This window comes from Nyctereutes procyonoides, unplaced genomic scaffold (assembly GCF_905146905.1).
Source record: "Nyctereutes procyonoides isolate TBG_1078 unplaced genomic scaffold, NYPRO_anot_genome, whole genome shotgun sequence".
Taxonomy (NCBI): Eukaryota; Metazoa; Chordata; class Mammalia; order Carnivora; family Canidae; genus Nyctereutes; species Nyctereutes procyonoides.
The window spans coordinates 63,236,914-63,254,157 of record NW_026575126.1 but is presented as its reverse complement, the minus strand read 5'-3'; the positions used below and the strand labels follow the sequence as shown (position 1 = coordinate 63,254,157).

Below are 17,244 nucleotides of genomic sequence, written 5' to 3'. Positions count from 1 at the left end.
GGAGGTTCTTATTCTTGCCATTTACTTGTGTCCCCCACCTTTTATATGTAAGGTGTTCATAGTTCTCATTTGTGTACTATAAGCTTCAGTCACGTCAGGTGTACAACACAGTGATGCTGGTGTGTTCACCCCTTGCCATGTGCACCCCTTGCCATGATCACCCTCCTGAGAAACCCCTTCTCTTCCAATCCTCACGCCAGTTCTCTTGTCGTTGGCTCCTCCTGCTTCAGCCCTCAGCAGGGACCAGTCTGCTTTGTTTCTGTATATTTGCCTCTTCTGGGGATTTCTTGTGCACAGACTCATCCCTAACATGGTCCTTGTGTCTGGCTTCTTTGACTTACCATCTTGTAGCATGAATCTGTCCTTCATTCCTTTTTATGGAAGAATAGTAGTCCATTTTTACAGATAAGCCATTAAAAAAAAAGCTTTTATTGATTTATTCATGAGAGACAGAGAGGGACAGAGACACAGGCAGAGGGAGAAGCAGGCTCTCTGAGGAAAGCTTGATGGGGGACTCAATCGCAGGACCCTGGGATCTGGGATCACACCCTGAGCTGAAGGCAGATGCTTAGCCACTGAGCCACCCAGGTGCCCCAAGATAAGCCACTTTTATTTACTCTTTGATAGTTGATGGATGCTTGGATTTTTCTGCTCTTTGGCTCCTATGAATAATGCTGCTGTGGACATTTGTCTATAGGACTCTGAACATACATGTTCATCTCAGATATCTCAGATATATTTCTAGGAGTGGAACTGCGGGGTCACATAGTGGCTCTGCTACTGACATTCTGAGGAAGTGCTGGGCTTTTCCACATCCTGGCTAATGTTCGTGTTTTGTTTTTTTTTTTTTAATTAGAGCTATTGTAGTGGGTGGTATCTTGTTATGGCTGTGATTTGCATTTCCATGACGTTCAGTGATGTTGAGCATCTTTTTATGTGCTACTGGCCACTGATATATCTTTGGAGGAATGTCTATGCAAATCCTTTGCCCATTTTTAAATTGGGTTTTTTTGTCTGTCTCTGTTATTTTTAATGTGTTGTAGGGGTTCTTTATTCTAGGTACACGTCCCTTTTCAGATATATGTATTTGCAGATCTTTTCTTTGATAAAAATGTTCTTTCCCCATTACCTTTTTGGCTTCATTATTTGCTGTTTTCCACATATTCTGTGCTCTAGTTACATAAGACTTTGTTTTCTCAGACATGCTACTTTTCACTCCTGAAAATGGAATAAATATCAGCAAATAGTCATTTGGCAAGGTTTCTTTAAGGCCCTTCTACATGCCAGGCACCCCAGCAGCTGGGATGTGTCCCGAGAATAGAGCTGGGTGTGTCCCCGCCCGCAGAGTTTGTGTTTGGGTGCTGTGTCTGGCCCCCTCTCTCATTATCAGGGTGCTGTTAAGATATGTAACAGTGGGATTCCCATTTGCCCTGGAGTTTGGATCCTCTTGGATTGTGCCTAGCTGTGGGGACAGTCTGTAGCTGCGTGCTGAATGCCTATTAATGAGCGTAGTGACCCCGCGTTGTTCATTACTGTACTCGAGTGGGTACTTAAGAAACACTTGTTGGCTCATTGACTGAGAGTCCATGTGCTCCCTGAAGAGACTGAGTAAACACAGTTTAGGCCATCAAAATATTTTTAAATGGGAAGGGACTGAGTTCTTAGGATGGGAGAACCTTCTGGAGCTGTTGTCTCCACATTTTGGCCATTAAGATATTAGGGACTCTTTAATACTCACCCCTCATGTACCCATAGGTATACACACTCATATGTGTACACACCCATGACCTATATACTCATACACAATACTCACATGTTTATAGACACAGACACACTTGCACACTTAAACACACACTCCTATATACACATATACACACACGTACATGCACATGTACACACCCATGTACATATACACTCATACACACATTTGCATACTCACACTTGCAATATACTTACACATGTACACCTCTCATGTACACACTTGTGTACACACATGGACACACTTACCTACATATATGCTCACACACTTGTATATAGACACTTGCACATACCATGATATATATACACACACACACACACACCCTATATAACCACATACACATATACACAGACACACATGCGCATACATTTACACACGTGTGCACACCCCTTATGTACACATTTACATACTCTTGTATATATACACTTGCACACATATACACATGTACATCATAGTCGTGTACACACGCACATGTATTCACGTACATCTATACACATACACATTTTGAAGGTTACATGCATGCACTATACTACTACATTATGTATATTATAAAGATATCACAGGAATATAAATTTTGAAAGGAGAGATGAAAATACGGCTAGAATTGCTTCTCTTTTTTTCCTGCGCCTACCTGGATTGCATTGACCCTGGGATATGTGCCCTTTTACTTGGCAGTGTCTTACTGCTTTAGAGCACATAATATTTAGTTTTTGTGTGGAGTTTTTATGAGGCCCTTGGAGTTCCCAAGTAAGTATTAAAGCCTTAGTTTGTTTTGTTTCTTAAGCTTTAAGGTCAATTAAAGGCAACTGCATTTTAAATTCTGAAATGCTGAGTAATTTCACAGATGAAAACAATCTAGTCATGAATTCTGTTCAGAATGTAAACCAGAATCTTAACTCTGAAGTGTTGTTTTAAGAGGTAAATCATGAAAAATGACATAGAAATTTTGGAAAAAAGAGAAGTCTACATTTTGTTGTGGTTATTTATAGCAGTGTTGATTAGTGTGAGACCCCCCACCCCTCTGTGGGATACCTTAACTTTACTGTGTGTTTTTTTTTTAAAGATTTTATTTATTTATTCATGAGAGACACACAGAGAGAGAGAGGCGGAGACACAGGCAGAGGGAGAAGCAGGCTCCACGCAAGGAGCCTGATGTGGGACTTGATCCCAGGTCCCCAGGATCACGCCCTGGGCTGCAGGCAGCACTAAACCACTGTGCCACCGGGGCTGCCCCTTTACTGTGTTTTCTAACCAAAAAGAACCTATTTCTTTAGAACTCTCTGTAGTAAGAACCAAACTGACTTTTTAACGTGGCTTCCGTGTTTGTTAGCCTATGATCTCTCTGCTCCGTCTCCTGCTGCTCTGAGTGAGGCGTGGGTAACTCCTTGTTTCAGGGGAAGCTGAGGTTTGAGGGTGTCATTCTCTGACTTGTGTGGTTGGGAATCCTAGCTCTAAGCAATCTATCTATCTATCTATCTATCTATCTATTTATTTATTTATTTATTTATTTATGACAGAGAGAGAGAGAGAGAGAGAGAGAGAGAGAGAGAGAGAGGCAGAGACCTAGGTGGAAGGAGAAGCAGGCTTCCTGCAAGGAGCCGGATGTGGGACTCAATCCCAGGACCCTGGGATCATGCCCTGAGCCGAAGGCAGATGCTCAATTGCTGAGCCACCCAGGCGTCCCAGCAAGTGGGTTTTTTACCTACATGGAACTGGAATGATTGTTTTGGCACACGAAGTCATGTGTGTTCACTGTAGAAACAGTGGGCAGAGAAATTATATGACTCTTTAGTTTTAACCTCCTTTTTGACTCTAGAGGAAAGGAGGGTCTTTTACATGAAACTTGTAAATCATTTTTTTTCTGCCCCAAATTGAAAACTAGATCTGACTGGTTTTGGATCTGTAGGTGTCTTTGCTGATTCACAGGTGGGTGGACACCTCACAGCATGGTGATTAGTTAGCAGAAAGTGCCCCTGAGCACCAGCTCCGCAGCATGAATGGATTGGGGTGGGGGTGACGTGGCCACAGTCTGACTGCTGAGTGAGCACCCCGTGGAGGGAGGGCTGGCTGGCGGCAGTCTCCACTTTCTGAGTAGCTGTTTTTATTGGCCATTCGCCTTCTCTTCTTTAGGCTTGCCAACGCCCCAGATCAGCGAGCGGAGGGACCCATACCCCAATCGAATGCAGATGCCTCAGGGGAACCCGCTGCTGTTGTCATATACCCTGCAGGAGCTGCTGGCCAGGGACACCGTGCAGGTGGAGCTCATTCCTGAGAAGAAGGGCCTCTTCCTGAAGCATGTGGAATATGAGGTTTCCAGCCAGGTAAGAAGCAAATGGTGTGTGCGTGTTGGAGAGATGAGGCAGGGTGGGGGTGGGACAGGGACATGTTGGGGCGGGAGTGGTGTGTGTCAGCAAAGGGCCACAGAGAGAGTCTGTGGGCTGGCCCTAAAGGTAAGACCCAAAACTAGACGTTGGGAGCCAAGCCGCCCAACAGATGTTTCCACAGCCTGCGTGTCCCCATGTCTTGCTCTGGCTCAGCCACACTCCCAGCTAGCTCAGCCTGCCCTCCCTATCCCTGTGTCTGGGATGCTTCTCAGAAGAGCTTGTTCAGTCTGTGGGGCACATACCACGGCAAAGGCCAGGCTGGCAGTGGTTTTGCAGTTGTGGGAAATCCCTGAGGGTACAGTATGGTCTTTGGGTCAAGTTTAGAGGGCAGGATTGGTGTGTGTCCATTTCATCTTTGCTAAGGTTGCTGCCTGCATTGTTAGGGGCCCCCATACCCGAGCTAAGGAGGTGTTGGGCACCAGGCTGTGTGTCTGTGTGGAGACGGGGTGGCATCAGCAGTGGTTATCTTCTGTCCCTTCCTCCATTTTCTTTCTCTCTCTTGGTTCTGTTAGAATAGATGCTGGGGGGAATTTTTATTCAGAAACTGAGAATTAAGTCATTGGTGAGCTGATGGCATTCTTGGGCTAGTGGAATCCTGTGTTAGTGGGGGATGCAAGGACAGGTGGTGTGGGGCCCTGCTGCAGTGAAAGTGTGCTTCTGTGGTGGCTTTGGTGGGAAGACTCTGTCACCCTGGGGAGGAAGCACGTTTTCCAAACCAAGTGGCTGTGTGGTTGTGCTGTGGGAATCAGGAATCACAGAATTTTTGTTTCATGGTGTTTTTTGTCCCATAATGGACATTTTTCAGGGAGGCCGCTCTGCCCAAGGTGTGAAGGGCCCCACCTGCTGGTGCTTAAGCCTGGGCCGCAGCCTGGGCCACTCGTTCTATCCTGGACCCAGCTCACCAGAGGTTCCACAGCAGAGGGACATGCCTGGCTTCATGGTTTTCTTTGTATAACATATTTATTTTATAGATGTAATATTTTGGGGGAAGTTTTAGGTTCACAGCACAATTGAGGGAGAGAGCCGAGATTTCCCATAAACCCGTGCTCCTCCCAATGGGCTGCCCATGACCACTGTCCCATTTGTCACAGTTGATGACCCCAGGCAGACATGTCGTCATCGCCCAGGGTCCATGGTTCATGCGAGGGTCTCTCTGGGGCCTGGACAAATGTGTGATGACCAGCATCTACCGCTACAGTGTCACACAGAGTGTTCCCTGCCCTGAAAGTCTCCTGTGTCCCCACCAGTTCATCCCTCTGCCCCGAGCCCCTGGCAGCCACCCCTCTTCTCCTGTGTCCACAGCTCTGCCTTTCCCAGGGCGCCCAGTTCTTGGGATCAGACTGGCTTCTTTCACCAAGCAGTGTTCTTTACAAGCAGTACAGCATATTTAATTTCGTTGCTCTTGCACATGTATCGTGTGAACTCATACAGGAGAGCCAGGTTACGTTCCTCCGTGTGGGGCATGGCTCTCGTAGAGCCTGCGGGGCTGTTCATTATGAGGCATACAGTGGGATTTGAGTCCGATGTCTGATTGTCCAGCATTCCTGAGCAGTGTCTGTTCTGTCTCGATGGTTAGTTCTCTCCCAGGAGGCAGTCGTGCTCATGGCTCTGGCACTATGTGACCATGTACGGGAAGGTGCCCCTGGGAACGAAGTGAAGAAGGCATCATTCCCATGCACTACCTTGTAATGGGGGGACAGGTTCACCCATGTAGGTGTGGACTCCTGTGAGAGCCCCAGTAACGGGGGCGGGACAGGATGTAAGCGCTATGCAGTGTTGGGAAGCTGTGTGAGTGCCACTGGGAAGGACAGGGTCTTTCCTCAGTCGAGTGTAGAGAGGGAGGATGGGGCCCTGAGCTACACTGCTCCCAGGGCTCTGTTTCTTGGTGGAGGGGAGAGTAGGGAAGGGAAATGGTGGCGTGGGGAGGTTTCTGGTGTCCGGTCTGAGCGCAGAGCCTTCTTTTGCAGCGCTTCCAATCCTCCGTGTACAGACGGTACAACGACTTTGTGGTTTTCCATGAGATGCTGCTGCACAGGTTCCCATACCGCATGGTGCCAGCCCTTCCGCCCAAGAGAGTCCTGGGAGGTAACATGGGGTGCCCAGGAGGCCTGGGCTGGTTAGTGCTGAGAGGTAACACCGGGTGCTCTGGAGGCTGGGCTTGGCTGTCCCCAGGGTGCCTGGGAGGGCTGGGCCAGTCAGTGCTGGGAGGTAACACGGATGTGCTGGAGGCCGGGCTGGGGTTTTCCTGGCTTATTTCCACCCTGCAGCATGTTTGTGGGGGGCTGGGGTGGGAGGCTGCATAGCCTGTTTGCCGACCCTGTGCTCTCCTCTGCAGCTGACCGGGAGTTCATTGAGTCCCGGCGAAGGGCGTTGAGGCGCTTCATTAACCTGGTGGCCCGGCACCCCCCATTCTCTGAGGATGTGGCTCTCAGGCTGTTCCTGTCCTTCAGTGGCCCTGTGAGTACTTCCCTGTCATGGGAGGGTCCTGAGGGTCTCTTAAATTTGCCTGTTATCTTGCTCTCCTCACTTGGGTGGCCTGATGGAGTCTCCTGCATACATGACAGCACAAGTGAGACTGACTTTCTGCCCAGATGACAGGGCTGTGATGTCAGAAAGCATCCTTGGCTCTGGCTTGGCAGGATTTTGTGGGTCCGGGGGAGGCTTTCTGCACTGTTGCAGTGGACACCGAGGATTGTTCACTGAGGGCTCTACTTGGGAGGGTTACAGAAGTGCTGGAGGCCCCAGATCACCACACGAGTGTTTCCTAGAAAGCAAATAAGGCATCTTTGATTAAGCGCCATTGGAAGACTGAGCTGAGTCTTTTTACCAGAGCCGCAGAATTGATCCAGATCCTGGGAGACCATTGCCACCTGGACGTTAGTTTCCGTCAAAACCAAGCCGTATCTGTCAGCTGTTGTGCAGTGTTAGCATCCGGAAGTGAGGCAGAACCCTTGTTCCCAGTTGGGGAGGAAGTCACTGCCTTGTCCCAAGGGCAGCCTTCTTGCCTAGGAAAAGGGGTGGGGGTGGGGGAGAGGCTCCAGCAAGTGTGCTTTGCTGGTGGAATAAGATGTGTCGTCTTCTACCTGAGGGAACCCCTCCTGAGCAGGGATCTGGGAGGAGCTCAGTCCCATCCTCCCTTCCAGTGCAGAAAGATTCAGGACACAGACATGGAGCTGCAAAGGCAGAGGCCAGGTGAGACAGATGGGCTTGTGACCTCCCTGAGAAGGCCACTGGCTTTCCCACTGCTAGCCCAGGGATATTTGTCACCACTGTCCATTTTATCAGTGGAATCTTGCTGTGACCGTTTGTTCATGAGCTGGGAGTGTGGGCCTTTGAACCCTGGACGGACAGGTTCCTTTAGAGCAGGAATCTTTATTGCCAGAGAGGAATGCGGTGGGACATGGGAACAACACAGGCTGGGCACAGAGCCAGGCGATGTCCCTGTCTTGGAGGCGTGAGGCTCCTCTGACCCTTTGTCCTCACAGAGATAGAGTGTCCCTAGGACCTCCCTGACTCTGTTTCCTTTGGTAAAATGAGAGAATCAGGACAGATGATCCTCAAGGCATCTTGGAAATTCTAGAATTCCTTGACCCATAGAGAGCTGCAGGTTAGGTGCTCTGCTTGTATTTCCCCTGGCTCTTTGTGGGTCCTGGTCTTGGATGTGGCTTTGCCAGGGAGGCCTGCTTTCCGAGGGCAGGGCAGGGCAGGGCAGGGCTGGGCCCTCCCAGAGCTCTGTGGGCCTGGGTCCCATGGGTCGGTCCGCAGGAAGGAAGAGACTTCCACTGTTGTCTCTGTGCCCCATGTAGTGGGACTTAGAAGGATCTGACAGGTCGGTTGTCTGAAGCATGGATGTCATCCCTGCTCTGTAGATGGAGTTATTGTGTTTCTGGACAGAGCTCTGCTCTCCGGAGCTGTAGGTTTTGCAGTGCTGGTGGTGTTAAGTCAGGCTTTCCCGTCTGTGGAAGACCACCCTAAAGTTTAAGGTTGATGGAAAGAGACCGTGACGAGATACTCTGGGATGCTTATGTAAGCCCACATATGGGAACGTGTTTCTCTTGAACTGTATTCTGCCTCTTGCTGACTTCATTGGTCTCACAGACTTTTCTGCGGCTGCTAGAGGCTTGGTGTTTCTGTTTTCCTTTTGTAGGACGTGCAGAACAAGTTAAAGGAATCCACTCAGTGTGTTGGAGATGAATTCATGAACTGTAAGCTGGCTCCTCGGGCCAAGGTACTTCTCTGTCCTCCAGTCCAGCCAGTGACCACCTGACCAGCTCCTGCTCTTCTGCCCCCACTAAGGCTGCACGGTTTTCTCATTGACTCTCCTTTTGGCTGCTCTGAGGCAAAGCGGGTATCATGCCCATTTCCCAAATGGGGAGACAGGCCCACAGAGGCTGCCATCTGCCAAGGTCCCAGGGTGCTGAGCAGCCAGCCCGGACAGGACCGAATGCACTCTGGCCACAGAGCCCACCAGCTACCCTGCCACATCCCGAGGCTTCTTGTGATTCATGTGGACTCATGCTCCATCACTAGCCTCTTGGACTTCAGGGGGGATTGTTGCATTGGTTTGTGGTAAAATTTAGCTAATCTCCTCTTTTTCCAAAAAGAATTAGGGTAGCTACTGGGTAGCTTTTTCCTTTCTCTTCTTAGACTGCTTCTCCGTACAGAAATATGGACTCTTGTTTTATTTCCTAAGCTGCTTGTCTTCTAAGCCTTGTGTAGGAATGTTAGCTAATATTATATTAAATAGTTAATATTAACGGGTAGTTAATAGTAAAGCCAGTAACAAATGATTTTTAGGGACAAAATGAGGCCTACCAGAGGCCTTGCCCTCATGTGGAGGGTCAGGACTTCACATGCATCCCTTGGAGCTTGATGGTTATTATCTGAGTGTGTTCTGGCAGGACCTCCAATTTGATCCACTTCCCGTGGATACTAGAATTGCACTCTCCTGGAGTCACTCAACTTCGTGTTTGTGGCGTATGCCTGATGCTGGTTTGTGTTTCTTTTCTGGATAAGAAGGGAGGCCCAGTGAGGCCCCCTCATGGCCTGGTGTCTGGGCTCACAAGCTGCTCAGTTGGTGGGCTCCTTCCCTGTCCTGATGGGCATCTTCTCCGAAAGGCCTTTCAGGGCCAGTAATCCACAGCCTTTGTGTCCTTCCTGCCAGGACTTCCTCCCGGCTGACATCCAGACTCAGTTTGCCGTCAGCCGGGAGCTCATCCGGAACATCTACAACAGCTTCTACAAGCTTCGAGATCGAGCCGAGCGGATTGCATCGAGGGCCATTGACAATGCTGCTGACCTTCTCGTATTTGGGAAGGAGCTGAGGCAGGTGCCCTGCCCAGTTCTGTGGGGTTCAGTCGGTGGGGAGGGATCTTCGGGCCTCAAAGAAGGCCATCTACCATAATGACACCCATTCTGACCAGTTTCACTGTTAGAAGGCAAAGGAGAGGGTTGGGGAAATGGGTGATGGAATTTAGAAGAAAACTCAGGGAATTCTGGCAGGGAAGTGTGGATGCCTAAACGTTACAAACGTGTGCCGATAGGTCATACGGTGTATTCCTTACTGTCAGTAATCCTCGAAAAGGGATTGATTTGACCTGGAAAAGGACAGCACGGTCTGTTCATCCTCCTCCACCAGTCAGGACTCACCCTCATCCATAGTCTGCAGAATCCTGCCCCACAAGCTCACGTGTGTGCACATGCCCCCCGGGGAGCTGGTTGACCAAAACTCAGTTCAGGAGGCCTAGGGAGGGGGCTGAGTTCCTTTCTAACAGATGCCCAGGATGATGTGTCCTGCTGGACGGCTAGCTCAGCTCCCAAGGCCTTGAGTGTCTTATCTCCTCTGTTTTTTTCCCCTTAGTGCTTTGGGGTCTGACACAACCCCACTCCCGTCCTGGGCCGCTCTGAACAGCAGCACGTGGGGGTCCCTTAAACAGGCACTGAAAGGCCTGTCTGTTGAATTTGCACTGCTTGCCGACAAGGCTGCCCAGCAGGTGAGTGAACTTGGCCTCCTCACTGCTTGTTCCAAAGAACATCCTGTGCCGCGAGGATGTCTTCTTACTCGGACTTTGGGGTTTTGAGTCTGGAGCGAGTGGACACCAGTCTCGATTGGAACTGCATGTCCCCTTCTGTTCCCATTGGTTCCCCTGAACCTTTTATGCTCTGAGGATGGTTGCCCAGGACAAAGATGGACTGGGTTCTGGTCCTTTGAAGGTTGATGTTGCTGGGATTGGAAGCAGTAATTTGTCCTTGAAAATATAATCTCGGACTTCCCCGGATGATTCTGGGTAGATCAGGTAGTTCCCATTTTGCCATCCTATTCAGCAAGTATTTGGCTCCTTGATAACTTATCAGGGCAGTATAGACGCTCTAGCACCCCCAGAGCACCTATCTCTGTTCCGCCTAAATAGCCATGTAGCCTACGAAGATGCCTCTGCCACACATGCAGGTGCTGTGTTATTGGCAATTGATTTGAAGGTACAGTGTTTACTGGCAGATGGAAAGGCTCACTTGGGTGCTTTTTATGCCATAAAATCGCTACATGACTTTGAGGATGAGCGTTTGCTGCCTGGTTCTTGAGGAAATGGTCTGTAGGCTGGTAGTAGATGGTTTCAAATAAATTAAAATGCTGTACTTGTGAAGGGTCTTGCTGTCTGATACTCAAAGCTCCTTAGTAGTAGGCTAGAGAACACTGTGATGGTGGCAGATCCTCTAGTCATGAAACTGGGGGATTTCTGGGCTGGAAATAGGGCCCTCAGAGGCCCAGGATGTTTCTGAGTGCCAAAAAGGATATTTGATCTTGTTGCTGGTATGAAAAGTCTTGGGTTTTCTTCCTCTGTGGTCCTGGTACTGGTGTGTTCCCATTAGAAACTAAGCATAGGGGATCCCTGGGTGGCGCAGTGGTTTAGCGCCTGCCTTTGGCCCAGGGCGCGATCCTGGAGACCCGGGATCGAATCCCACGTCGGGCTCCCGGTGCATGGAGCCTGCTTCTCCCTCTGCCTGTGTCTCTGCCCCTCTCTCTCTTTCTGTGTGACTATCATAAATAAATAAAAATAATTAAAAAAAAAAAAAAAAAGAAACTAAGCATAGGGTGTCAGCATTTCTCAGAAGTGGTGTTGGGCCTGGTTCCTCCCTAGGTCTGCCAGGTGCCCACATCTCCACTGTGGGGAGGACGGGCACTGTGGTATTAGAGGTGCGGCAGCCTAGAGAGGCAGCCTGCTCAGTGCTCAGCCTGTGTTGTGTGCTGGGACCATGCTCAGGTGACAGTGGTCCCTGGGCCCGTTTCCCTGTCTGTGAGAAGTACTGGATGAGATCATTCAGACACTTTTCTTGTAACCCATTGAACTTTCATCCAGAACTCTTTTTTTTTTTTTTTTTTAAGATTTTGTTTATTCATGAGAGACACACAGAGAAAGGGAGAGACATAGGCAGAGAAAGAAGCAGGCTCCATGCAGGGAGCCCGATGTGGCACTTGATCCCAGGACCCCAGGACCATGACCTGAGCCGAAGGCAGATGCTCAACCACTGAGCCACCTAGATGTCCCTGTCAGAGCTCATTTTAAAACATAAAAGTGAATCTGTCCTGGTTGCCAGGACCTAGGTCCTGAGCCCACAGAGGTAGCCTGAGAGCAGGGTTGGGGTACATGTGGGGGTGTACCATGAGTCCCTGTAGGTCACGCAGAACACAGGATGGAAAATCCTAACTCTGTCGTCTCCAGTGTTGTCCGACTGAGATTTGGATGCTGTGTTTCTGCCTTTGAAGCTGGAGAGAGGGTTCAGGCTTCTGATGTGGCGCAAGTTCGGAGTTTGAAGCTCCCCCGCAGAGCTCTGAGATTCTCTCCTATCTCACGGGTGCTGCTTTGAAATGTGATGTGTGAGGAAGTGCCACTTCCTGACTGTTTCTCGTGGTTTTCACATCGAAGTGAAATTAATATAGTTTTAATGTGAAACTGGATCAAACAACCATTAGGACTTTCATCCAGCACAGCTGGGGTTTTGTTCACTCTTGCGGCATGAGTAAAGACATCCAAGGGTTGGTTTTCCTCTGTTTTCACATACCCTTGTTTTATTCTTCCCAGACCCATAGGGGCCCTAGGTTACTGTGTCTCAGTGGGACAATGGAGACTGAGTGGGCTGTTTTTTCCACACTGACAGGATGGTGGTTTGGGGTCTTGGGTGGCATTGGATGAGAACTGGGACCTGGTAGACAGTGATGTGAGCAGGGATGGCCCCTCTTGCTACTGGACTGGGGAACCTTTGTCCTCCTGTGTCCCTCTGCTGAGTCAGGTGGGAGCAGGGCAGGGCACCTGTGGACTTTTTTTTTTTTTTAAGATTTTATTTATGACACATGCAGAGAGAGAGAGAGGTAGAGACACAGGCAGAGGGACGAGCAGGCTCCATGCAGGGAGCCTGATGTGGGACTCGATCCCGGGTCTCCAGGATCACGCCCTGGGCTGAAGGTGGCGCTAAACCGCTGAGCCACCCGGGCTGCCCCACCTGTGGACTTCTGATGTTTTCCTTTCCGAGTTTTAAAGACGTGAAACATGCTTGTTATTTTCCTATGATCTTATTGGTTAGAGTTTTGGCTGTGGGTATGGGATTGAGTGGCCTGGAACCTCTGAGCTTGGCACATGTAAGTCCTGGATACCCTGAGTTTGTGGCAGAGCCTGGGCAGGAGCCCCTGGCTCCCAGGGCAGTGCTTTGTAACCTGGTCAGACTCATCCTCCTCTTGTCTTCTCATCTTCTGCCTTTGGCTGCACTGTCTACACACTGAGTCCAATGTGTGATATCTGAGATGAGCTTTTCATGCTGTGCCACAGCTGGAGCCCTAGAGGTTATAAAAGGGGCTTATTTCCTTGAGGAGTTCACACTGCACCTGGGAGAGGTGAAGTGCTTACCAAACATCTGAGAGAAGTAACTTGGTGAATGCCTAGGAGGTGTCCAGCAAACACCTGAGCAAGGTGCTCGGCAAGTGTTGGTGGCTGAGGGATATGAGCTGTGCTTGAGCCCTTTAGGACATGTGGCTGTGGGCACAGAGTTAGTATGGAGGGTTCCCAGGTAGCCAGCCTAGCCCCAGCTGTACCCTGGCTTTGGCACACTGGAAGGCGCAGTGCTGTTGAACGGTGAGCACACCTGGGCAGATGACCTTGGGATCTGAGGCCATAGCTTTTGTCTAGCTGCTGAGTCCTGCTGATTTCATGCCTTGTGTTGAGGGCTGTCGTATGGGAAGAGGGCTCTTCTGCAGAGCTGGCTGGTAGCTGTGGAGGGGGCGAGCTGGCTCAGGTCAGCAGATGGGTGGTCCTGGCTGGGTCTGTCAGTGTCATGGTGCTTGGTGTTGGTCACCCACTCTTGTCTTCTAGGGCAAACAGGAGGAGAATGATGTGGTGGAGAAACTAAACCTCTTCTTGGATCTGCTCCAGTCCTATAAAGTGAGTCTGGTGCTCCTTGACCAAGGACAGAGCTTTTGGCATAATCTGTCAGGGGTGTGACTCCAGGAGCAGAAGAGCCGTGAAGCTATGGCTGTGGGGGGAAGATGGGCCATAGGCTGTCTTGCCAGTGTTATTTCCCCTTGGTGGGTGCTGCTGGTGCTTTGGGCTGTGGCCCTGGCAGGTGTGGTGACAGGCCTCTGGCTTCCCTTGGTCTGAGAATGAAGGGTGTGTGAGTGTATGAGTATGCCTATGTATATATTTGTATATCAGTGTGGGTGTACATGTGTGCCCATGTGTATGTGTGTGTGTACATGTGGGCATATATGTGTGAGTGCATATGTATATGCATGTGTTTATGCATATTTGGGGTGTATATGCGAGTATGGGTATGTGTATATGCATTAACGTATGTGTATGAGCATGTGTGTATGTGGATGTGTGCATGTGCATTTATATATGTGCATATGCACATGTATGCATGTACATGTACATGTGTGTTGTGTACACGTGTATACACACATGTTCGTGTATGTGTATACATATGCAAATGTGCGCACATCTGTGTGTATATGTGTAGGGGTATGTGTGGTGTGTATATACATATGTGACCCTGTGTACATGTACAAATATTCATGCAAGTGTGTACATATGTGTATGGGTGTATATGCGTGTACACGTCCATGCACACACATGTACACATGCACGAGCATTTATGTGTGCATACATGTGCTCATGTTCACGTACATGTGCGTATGTGTGCACATGTGTGGCTCTGTGTACATATATGCATGCATGTGTATGAATGTATATAAGTGCACGTGTATATATGCATGCACATATGTATATTTATGTTCACACACGTTTGTGCTATGTGTGGCTGTGTGCATATAGGCATGTGTGTATGTGTGACAAGTGTGAGAATATTCTAGCTCCCTAAAAATATGCGAGGGGCTGGCCTGGTGCTGAGGAAGTCTGTCTTCCATGGGCAGAGATTCTGGGAAGGTCACCTCCAGCTCTCTGTAAGGCTGGCTTCTGAGCCGTGGTGGCATCTGTAATGGGCCAGAATGTCTGTGAAGCCAGAGAATCGTTCATGCTGAGCTCAAGGAGAGAGGGCCTAGTACTTTGAGAAATGTTCTAGAAGGAGTCTGTCTGTTAAGTTGGTTGGTAGCTCGGTAGCCTTGAGATCCCAGCACTGATTCTGTGGCCAGTATTTCCCACAAGATTTCTGAGAGACTAGAGGGACAAAGGCTTCCTGAAACTGGGCAGTGGGAAAGTCAGAAGTCCACTGCTGTCCTAGCACACTGGCTTTCCACCTTCCCTTGTGCACAGGACCTGTTTTATGTAGGTTATTGGTTTGTGGTGCTGATGTGCACTGCGACCCCTCACAGTTCGACCCTGGGCCTGACACCTGAAATGCTCTGTTCCCAACAGTTCTTAGGTGCAGAGTGAGTTGAGTGTGCATGTGAATGGTTTCTAGAGAGGAAGGGGCTCTGTGTGAACAGTGCTGACTTTGAAGCATGCGTGTTTCCCAGCCTCCTCCCACTGCTTCCATTTCCACACTGCCTCCTACGGGGTAGGGTGGGGGGTGCCTCTGGGTCCCTTCTGGCTGGTGGCCGAGCACAAGTGCACCTCTTTGCACAGGACCTTTGTGAGCGGCATGAGAAGGGCGTGCTACATAAGCACCAGCGTGCCCTACACAAGTACAGCCTGATGAAGAGGCAGATGATGAGCGCTGCTGTGCAGAGCCGGGAGCCTGACTCTGTGGAGCAGCTGGAGTCCCGCATTGTGGAGGTGGTTCTGGCGTCGGGGGAAGGGGGCATGGGTGGGCTGGGCTGCCTGGGAGCAGGCCTGATGGAGGCTCTGCCCTGATGGCCTAGCTGGACCCTGGAGCTGTACTTGGGGCCTGGCTCATGAGCTTCCAGAACGTTGCTGCCCTGTGCCTATGTAGCCAGCAGTGGGAGGGTGGGCAGACTGTCTGTGGTGCCCAGAGCAGTGCCTTCAGGATCCCTGGTTGGAGCAAGTGGCTTGGGATTTTCCTCAGCGGTGCTGTCTGGAAGGGCTTGAGGCCCTGGGCTCGGGGAGAGACCGTGTGTTGCTGTGGTGTCTGTGGTGTCCACTGCACCAGGTGCAAGGGGCGGCTCCTTTTTCTGCAGCAGGAGAATGCCATCCAGACCATGGAGCTCCGGAGCTACTTCTCCCTGTACTGTCTGCACCAGGAGATGCAGCTGGTCCACGTCTACTTGCCTCTCACGTCCCACATTCTCGGTGCCTTTGTCAACTCTCAGATCCAAGGGCACAAGGAGGTGGGTCTCCTCGTGCCTGCCCCAGACTGGGCAGGCAGCCTCTGGAACTCCTGCAGGATTGCCAGGAAGGGTCATGAGCTGGGGGAGTGGGGGACCTTCAATCGGGCCTGTTCAGATCTGCTGTCTCATGCATAGCCTGAATGGCAGTGGTGACGTCCTTGTGATTCTAGGGGTGAGGGGTAGTGTGAGACCATGAGGGAAGCATTCCTTCTCTCTTGTTGGTATTTTGGAGTCTGGGGTAAAGCACGGTGTCCCCCAGAATTGAGAGAAGAGGTAGTGGGGCCTTGGTCAGAGGAGATGGGTTGGTGCAAGACCCCTGGTCAGCATCCTCTGAACAGCGGCTCCTAAGCTGCCGGGAATGAGTACTGTGCTTGTCCAGAGGCTCGGCAAGCTCTGCCAACACCTGCTGGCCCCAGGGATCCAGGGCCGGGTTGCACTAGCTTATCTTGAACTCCTCACTTCTTGAACCGGGACAGGTGTGTCTCTCCTGACAGTCTAGAAGACTGCGTATCTGGCCAGGGTTGAAGAAACTCGTAATTAGTCCCCATGTGGTTCTGCTTTTGCTGGCCACTGCTTTCTGGTGTTGTGTTCCCTGGGTCCCTTTAATGCCTTGCATCAGTGCTGGAAGCCCAGTCACCTGTTCAGAGGGGTGCATCTGCCAGTGGCCACCTCCGGCTCCTCCGTATGGTTGGGGACTCAGGCTGGATTTTCTAAAGCCCTTCTCAGCCCCAGCTCCACATCTGTTAGAATGCTATGGCCTCAGCTGTGTCCTTTAACCTCTGGGGGAAGTTTCCGTTTCTGAAAGATGGGGCCTGGGATCCAGAGGATGATGGGCTACAAACTCCCACTCTATGCCAGCTTCTGGGACCGCAGCATCCCCATCCCCAGGGACTACAGACTGAGGAGTGTCCTGACTTGTCAGGGAGCCAGAGAGGAATGGGCTTCTCCTGCTCTGATGGAGGCCTGTGCAGAGTTCCACGTGGACTAGGGGACAGCCTGGGGTGCTGGCAGTTCTGCTTGGCCGGCTGGGGAGCTGTTGGTGTGCAGCATGTTGCAGGAGCTCAGGTGAACACTTGTGGATGACAGTTTGGGGGCCGGGTGGAGGTTGTCTGTCCAGCCGGGGTGGGGGGTGAGCAGTTGTGACCGGAGCTCTGTGCTCAGCTCCGCCGCAGTCTAGAACAAACACACCATGCCAGAAACGCATAGAGGGATGGTGCAAGTGGACTTCCACCTCAGACCCACGCATTCACAGTTCCTGGAGGCTCAGACTTAGGACCTGTGCTTTGACTGGGACCCAGGTGGCTCCAGGCCGGGAGAGCCCCAGGCAGGACACACAGGTCGGGTGTTGTGACCCTGGGCCTTGTTTCTCT

The 17,244-nt window shown here is 50.6% G+C and overlaps 1 protein-coding gene across 1 annotated transcript in view; it reads left to right on the top strand.

Annotated features, from left to right (window-relative positions):
* Positions 1-17,244, top strand: part of SNX8 (sorting nexin 8) — a 42,249-nt gene that overhangs the window by 21,793 nt on the left and 3,212 nt on the right. The window contains exons 2-10 of the mRNA XM_055340699.1: positions 3,890-4,080; positions 6,111-6,228; positions 6,479-6,600; positions 8,291-8,371; positions 9,308-9,468; positions 10,004-10,136; positions 13,503-13,571; positions 15,213-15,362; positions 15,725-15,874. Of these exons, the coding sequence (XP_055196674.1) occupies positions 3,890-4,080; positions 6,111-6,228; positions 6,479-6,600; positions 8,291-8,371; positions 9,308-9,468; positions 10,004-10,136; positions 13,503-13,571; positions 15,213-15,362; positions 15,725-15,874 (1,175 nt within the window). The remainder of the gene's footprint in view (positions 1-3,889; positions 4,081-6,110; positions 6,229-6,478; positions 6,601-8,290; positions 8,372-9,307; positions 9,469-10,003; positions 10,137-13,502; positions 13,572-15,212; positions 15,363-15,724; positions 15,875-17,244) is intronic.